Genomic DNA, 7,619 nt, shown 5'->3' with positions numbered 1-7,619 from the left:
TCAATACACCGCGCATGAGTCACATGTGTCGGAGCCTCGAGTGTTAGAGGACCATCACTAGGGATGACTCCCACACTCTTCCAAACAAGTCACCACCCTGAGTCAGGGTGCCGTTTCTACATGCATATGCTGGTGGTGCATGCCAATTTGCCAATTCCCCACACAGTAATATGATAGATAATAGAAAACAGCTTAGCGGCGCAGATGGGTTTTTTTTTCACGTGGTTGTGCCGCCCCCCGCGTGATGCCGCCCATGATTTTCAGTACAAGCTCCATTTGAGCTTTGTTTTGTTTTGTTTTGTTGGGCCACCTCCCTCTCAGATAACGATAATGTCTAACCATTAGACAGAATACACTGGCAGGACATGCTGTACTTGTCATAACCACAGGAATCAGCCAGACAGACCAGGTTTAGTCTAGTGCAGCATTTGGTCATCCCTATCACTCACGTCAAGAAGTGACGATCTTGCTCATGAATGGACAACTACAGTCTATTGATGTGTAACTTCAAGTGGCATCCTTCATATATGCTGGTCCTCTGTTCCTTCTGCAGCCAGCATCCAGGGAACCAATGCAAAAAATGGAAGGTGCATCAAAAAAGGTAGGATCTGGTAATCTTCACTTCTCCTATAAATAGTTTGGGGGACCATTTTATTATGGTGTTCAGGAAGAGTAAGCAAAAGAAAAAATGATATTTATCAATTTACCAACAGAAACAACAGAAACAATCTAAATGTTGAAAAAAAAACAAAGGTAAATGTATGTTATCTTGGAACTGTGAAGGCTTGCTCAGTGTGGGTTTGTTTGTTTGTTTGTTGTTATTTATTTATTTATTTAGAGTGAAAAAGTGCTTCCATTGTACTTGGGTAGCAGCAGAATATTCGGAGGCTGACTTAAAAACTCTGTAAAATATAAAAATTAAAACAAGAAAAGTGCATACAGCAGTGGAAGAAATACTCAGGTCTTTTACTGATGTAAAAGTAATTTCACAATGTAAAAACATTCTGCAACAAGTACGAGCTCTGCATTCAAAATTCTACTTGAGTAAAAGCGCATGATCATTACAAGCAAAATGTAGTAAAGAGCTTTGTAGTTTGACTTATAAGAGCTATAAGAGTTTTCAGCAACTCATCACCTTTGTGTGTCTGCATTTACAGCAAGAAGGGGAAGCTGTTAAGGTTAAACACATATTTGTAACGGAGCAGAACTGCTGAGTTTGTGTCCCGTCATACTAAGCATAATAAAGGTTAATACATGTGGAGGTCATGGATGCCATTTATAATCATTAAACACATGTTTGGGGCCCATGTCAGTGAACTTGCTGCTCTCTCCTACAATGTCTAATTAACTACTGTCTAACTGATAGACTAACTAGAATATATGATTTCCACTCTACGTTTCAGCTGCAGTACTGGAGGCTTTACGTGCTGTCACTGGTGCTGGGAATCGGTGGGTCGTTTCAGTATGGGATTCAAGTGTCTGTCATCGCTTCTCCAGCAGTGGTAAAATTACGGTTATCAGTTAGATGTAAAGAATGCATTACAATTTATCTCACCAATGCACAGTATGCTGCAGCAATAAAATTAACTGTGGGAACTGGAGGGGGAAAAAAAGTTTTACTTCAAACAGTTTCTTTCTTCATTATTTATTCCCTGCGGTGTCAGTCAGTCAGTCACACAGTCAGAGTAGTTCCAGATGCCGAGTGGTTTTGTCAGTGTAATGCACCACAGTTATATGATTCAAATGACACATGACATTGCATTGTCCTCACCACACCACCATGCATGATTAAATTATGTGCCAGCAAATACTTTCTTGAAAACATGTGACCAAACTTACTCTGATTTATATCTTTGACATTAGTCTTATTTCTGACATGCCCCTTTACTTCTCTTGGCCTTTCTGCAGCACGTTCAGAGTTTTGTGAACTACACGTGGATGCTGAGGTACAAATTTCCAGTGGAAGACTCTGTCAACCAGCTCATCTGGTCCTTCATTGTGGCTGTGTTGAGCCTTGGAGCCTGGGCTGGGGCTGTTCACAGTGGCAGCCTTCCTGTCACTTATGGCCGGTGAGAAGCAAACACTCAGACACACAAACATCAAGGTTATACTATCTAAGTTGATCTGTGTGGTTTTTTTTTTTAATCTATTCTAATCTATTCGGTTCTTGTTTGCAAGTATTTTCACACAATACAACTTGCTAGAATCAAAGGACTTCAGCTACAAAGTATGAAACTGAAAAAAGTTAACAGAAATTTTCCTCAGATCCCATTTTTAATAAACTTTTTAATGCTACCTTTGATTTTTCAGGAAAAAAGCTCTCTTGTTCAACAATGTTGTGGCGGTTGTTGCTGCCCTCCTCATGTTGTTCAGTCGCATGGCCAAATCTTTTGAGATGATCTTGCTGGGCAGATTTCTCTACGGATATAATGTTGGTATGTTCTGATAATGTGTAGCTACAGTATATATGTGTGTTGCACTTCCTTTCTTCAAATTCTTGTACATACTTTTTTTTTGGTCTATTGTCTAAATATCTTTCTCCACAGGTCTTGGCCTGAGTGTTCACCTCATGTATCTAGGAGAGAGTTCGCCAAAGAAGCTCAGAGGTTTCATGACTCTCACAACCTCAATCTTCATCGGTTTTGGGAAGGTCATGGGTCAAATAATTGGCATCAAGTAAGAAGTACCTCTTGGCACTATAGAAGATGAATTCAATGATATTTATTTAAAAAAAAAAGACAAACTGAGTAGAAAAATAACTTTACTCACTCACTTATTAAAGAGTGTCTATTTAGCTTTTTCAAGTCACGATCAAAAATATTTTATTGTTTCATGTTTTACCAGTTAGTCAGGATAAATGGCACAAAGTCATAATTAATTGTTCTTCTTAATTACTGTATTTTAAGTGTCAATTCTACGTCTTTCCTGTGTTTCTACTGATGTAAGTTTCTTTCTAACTCTCCTCTCCTTAGAGAGATGATGGGGACGGAAGAAATGTGGCCTTATCTCTTGGCTGTCAGTGGTATTCCTGCCATTCTGCAGTTTGTGATGCTGCTTTTCTTCCCCGAGGCACCTCGATATCTTTACATTGACAAAGGAGACACTGAAGGCTGCAAACGAGGTGACTGGACAGTGGTCTCTGAATCTGGATAGCACTTTGGATTAAAAGGTTTATGTGATTAAAATCATTTTTTGGAAAATTAGAAGTTTTAATGTCAGTCAAACCTTACTTTAAACTGATCATTGACAATTGATTGTCTAATTTCATCTGGTCCTAATCTCACACCAGAATCAGTCCAAATGTCAGATCATTTAAAACTATGTGTTTTGATGGAGGCAGCTCAGATCAGTCTGATGACCTGTGTGGTAAAGGTCATTTGTAAATCCAAATTCTGAACATCTTTGAGTACTGTTCATGTGTGTGTGTTGTGTGTAAAAGCCTTGCAGTGGCTGTGGCAGGAGGATGACTTAAAGCTGGAGCTGGACGACATGCAGAAAGAGAGAGAGAGCTCACAGGGAGAGAAGCTGAAGACTGTGAAGGACGTACTAACCTCTCGCTGTGTGAGATGGCAGCTGCTGACTCTGGCCATACCCTGTGCTGGTGTTCAGTTCTGCGGCATCAATGCTGTACGTTCATTTCATCATAATACAAACACATATGTACATATGTCACCTGACAGCTGTTTCACGCAGTATGTTCTAGCTTCCCTTCCTCCTGCTCAGCCAGTCAAACGACTTCTCATCTTCCATTCTCTCGTTCAGCTGTACTTCTATGCCTTTGACATCTTCCGCGAATCAGGAGTGCCTGAGGACCTGAGGCATTACTTGGCCATTGGTCTTGGCGCAACAGAGCTCATCACCATTACCCTGTGTGTAAGTGTCCTTTTCTAGTAGAATCATGAAATTACACTGATGAGTGAAGGACAACAATAATTCAACACAAAACAGCTTAGATCTAATAAGCCCTTAATGTGGAAAAATAATATTCAGTACTTCAGTATATGCAGCAATATTCGGTCCTACAGTACTGCTCCTGAAACATCAGCAAATTGTAGGAAAACATTTTATTTCCATTCTTTCTGTGGTCACGGGACTAAAACATTAGGATGATAAAAACCATGAGTCCTGTGAGACACTGTTGTGATAAAGAACTAAACACGTGGCCACTGCTTGACATGATTTACAATCCTTACACCACTGCTGTGTCTCAGTCTTTCTTGATAGATCGCGCTGGCAGAAAGAAGCTGATGGGCTATGGCTATCTAATGATGGGTGTCACCATGTCTCTACTTACTATCATGCTGTCCATCAAGGTAACTGCACTCCAACACTGCACACCTCCTCCCCTCTGTCTTGTAGAGGAAAAATGATAAATGTTTGCCTTTTCACGCAGGATTTGAATTCGTGGATCCCGTATGTGAACATCGCCCTGATCTTTTGTGTTATTTGCATTTATGGACTTGGACCATGTGAGTTTTCTGTTGCTTGTCTTCGTCCTCACAAAGGAAAAAAATAAACACTGGTATTTGTCACTTGAACTTGATCAAGCTTATTGTTTTTATTACCTTTTCTTAAAAAAATTAAGTTAAATCTCTTTTTAGCTGGAGTGTCTATGGCTCTTCCTGCTGACCTCTTCCTACAAGCCTGGCGTCCTTCTGCTTATGTGATCAGTGGGACGATCAGCTGGCTCAGCATGTTCCTTGTGGGGATGTTATTCGGCTATATAGTGGTGAGATACTGGGCTGAGCATCATATCATCATCTCCAGTTATCTACTTACATGATCTCTCTCTCTTATATATTTATGTACTGTGTTTATGTCACCCTGCTGTTGATGTAACACAACCTGTTTTTATGTTTCCATACAGGAAGGACTCGGGCAGTTCTGCTTCTTGATTTTCGTGGCGTATACTTTTTTCAGTGCTGCATTTATGATTCATTTTGTCCCAGAGACCAAAGGAAAAACAATGGTTGAGATTATGGATGACTTCAGCAAACTGAATTACAAGAACAGTGGAGCTGACATTGAGAAGACTGACGTTGCTCTTACAACTAAATTTTAATTTCTTTTTTTTTTTAACTTTTTTTATAATTTGTATCTTTTCATAAACCTTTGTGTAAAAATCTGAGAAAGAAAGCGTGACAGCAAGACCCCACATACAGCCAGAGTCATAAAGAACTATCACCAGTAACGAGAAGAATAAAAGGAGATGGTATGGCCTCCACCAAGAGCCCTGATCTCAACATCATGGAGTCAGTCTGGGGTTACAGGAAGAGACAGAAGACACTGAGACACAATAAGTCCACAGAAGAACTGTTTAAAGCAAAGGGTGGTCAAGCACTGATTTGATTGAGTTTTTTTTCTCTTTAAAATGTTTGCACAGTTCTGTACATTTAGTCTGACTGGTGACAGAGGATAACATCAAAATAAGAACTGTCTTGTGCAAACTACAGAACTTACAGTACTTTCTAGAAAGATTATTTTTTTCTAACATCTGAAATTTAAATTAAACCTTGTCTGTTTTTAATGTTTTAATTTTCATATCACTTAAGTGACGTGGTTTTTAAATGCTGTAATGTGCATCTATTGTCATTAAATGACATGGAGCAAATGTAGTAGCCCATAGAACTGGTTCTATAAGCTCCTTTTACAGGAAAAGAAAGTGTCTACTAAAGACAAGACAATAAATCTCTGGTGATTGGTGATTGGTCTCCTAAAAACAAGTTCTAATGAACTGAAAACTTTAAACTGTCTGTTGGTGTAAAGTATATAAACCAGAGATGTTTCAGTATCTACCAGCAATAATGCCAAGACAAATGTTAGGAGCTTTTTCAATTGCAATTTATTTGATGCTCATCTCTGTACCAACAAGAGAGATGAGACTCAATAACAGAGTACAAAAACAAATATCTATAGAAAAGTATGCTTATATTGAAATATGTCCAAAGACGTTATAACAAAACATGTAGCTCACATGTTTGAAGAGCAATCTTGCTGAGTACGATGATAAAATACCAAGTTAACATATTGTACATTTTCTGTGTGTGTTTTTATACAAAAGTGTCAATGCAAGTCACTCTGTACAATTCTCAACCTTTAGAAAAGAGGACCTTTTTTAATCCACTGCTGTGCACAATCAGTATTTGGAAGGCACTTTGCAACAGACCAAAAGCACAAAGCAAAAAAACAAAAAAAAACATTTAGGCCTAAATAATCCACAAAAAGATCTTTTACACTTGAGTACCAACATGAGTGAAACAAATCATACATCCCAGTGAAGAAAAACACTCCTTCCTTCTGGTATCTTGCACTTGATTTCAAACTAATAACAACACAACCCTCATTACCTTTTAAGGAGTAAATACTAGTGCAGAGTGGATCAAAAAAGGAAAACAAAAATAATAAAAATGAAAAGAAAAAAAAAATCTTGGTCAAAGACGTGAGTCGTGCAGCTGGCAGTGTGAGCGCTACCAGAGCAGAGTGACAGTACGGTGAACAGTGAAACTACGACTGCCACCAACCAGTGATCGACATTCAGTCCCCAGCTCAGCTCGCATGCCACAACATGCAGTTTACACTTTCAATCAAAATGGCCATAACTTAACACCCCTCCACATAACAGACAAGAAAAAAAAAAAAATCTATGTATGTACAGGACCACCGTTGACAAACATTGATCATATTGGTTGGTTCATATATTTTATATATATATATCTATAGAATGTGTATATGAATGGTATATACACTTGTTACAATCACAATAAAAACCATAAATAATATAGGAATGTACTGAATTTAACAGACTAAATTACTCACAAATAATAATTAAACAGAAAGCAGGAAACAGATCAAATACAGAGACAAACACACACAGCACATGTATACACTCTCTTTTTACAGAACCACTCTCTTTTTCACTCACACACTCACACACACACCGCTAGCCCCTTCACTGTGGGAAGTTTTACAACAAAAAGAAATACCGTCGCACAAAAGAAAAATATTAATCAACTGATGAGTGTGTTGTATGAGAGGTCCTTATAATATCCAATGATTAATTTCCATATCGTGTGATTTGAAATTGTGTTGTTGTTGACATAGTATAGATCTGTTTCAATATATACAAAGACCAAGACGGAGCTCTGTGTGTCATGATTGCAAAGAGTCCTTGTCTGATTTTTTTTCTCTTGTAACTGAAACTAATGCTGCATCAATTGATCCATTACATTGATGAGTCAATCAACAGAAAATTGATCAGACACTATTTTAAGAGACTAACTGTTGTTAAGAGGTTTAAAAAAAAAAAAAAAGCAAAATGTTCTCTGGCTTCAGCTTCTACAACATGAGTTTACTGTTCTTTGTTATATACGACAGTGTATTGAATATCTTTGGGTTCTGGACTGTTGGTCAGACAAATAAAAGCAAATTTAATGTATTTTTTTTAAATCTAACTTTTAAATCTAATTGTTTTTCTTTTTGTCATTGTTTTTTTTAAACATTTTGCTTCAGCCATAATAATTCAAAAACTGCATCTGCAGATTATCTGATAGAGAAAATAATTGTTAGTTGCAGCCTTAAACAGAATTGAACTCAAATTATATCAAATTGATTTTCCACAT

At 37.9% G+C, this 7,619-nt stretch overlaps 1 protein-coding gene across 1 annotated transcript; it reads left to right on the top strand.

The window, feature by feature from the left end:
* The first annotated feature begins 580 nt into the window (after positions 1-580).
* LOC121178973 (solute carrier family 2, facilitated glucose transporter member 11-like) lies at positions 581-5,062 on the top strand. The gene is made up of 12 exons (XM_041033496.1): positions 581-601; positions 1,404-1,502; positions 1,909-2,069; positions 2,311-2,435; positions 2,547-2,676; positions 2,973-3,121; positions 3,440-3,627; positions 3,763-3,873; positions 4,212-4,313; positions 4,394-4,469; positions 4,602-4,729; positions 4,868-5,062. Exons 1-12 carry the CDS (start codon positions 581-583, stop codon positions 5,060-5,062), a joined length of 1,485 nt encoding a protein of 494 aa, XP_040889430.1.
* The last annotated feature ends 2,557 nt before the right edge of the window (positions 5,063-7,619 follow it).

This window comes from Toxotes jaculatrix, chromosome 3 (genome assembly GCF_017976425.1).
Source record: "Toxotes jaculatrix isolate fToxJac2 chromosome 3, fToxJac2.pri, whole genome shotgun sequence".
NCBI lineage: Eukaryota > Metazoa > Chordata > Actinopteri > Toxotidae > Toxotes > Toxotes jaculatrix.
Note: the sequence above shows the minus strand (reverse complement) of the source record. Positions and strands in the feature narration are given on the sequence as shown.

What these genes read in the sequence shown, in the direction of transcription:
- LOC121178973 (XM_041033496.1), top strand. Translation starts at nt 581, where the DNA reads ATGGAAGGTGCATCAAAAAAG. An exon ending in CACTGAAGGCTGCAAACGAG is followed by an intron (nt 3,122 to 3,439) that starts GTGACTGGACAG and finishes TGTGTGTAAAAG; the next exon opens with CCTTGCAGTGGCTGTGGCAG. An exon ending in TCATCACCATTACCCTGTGT is followed by an intron (nt 3,874 to 4,211) that starts GTAAGTGTCCTT and finishes GCTGTGTCTCAG; the next exon opens with TCTTTCTTGATAGATCGCGC.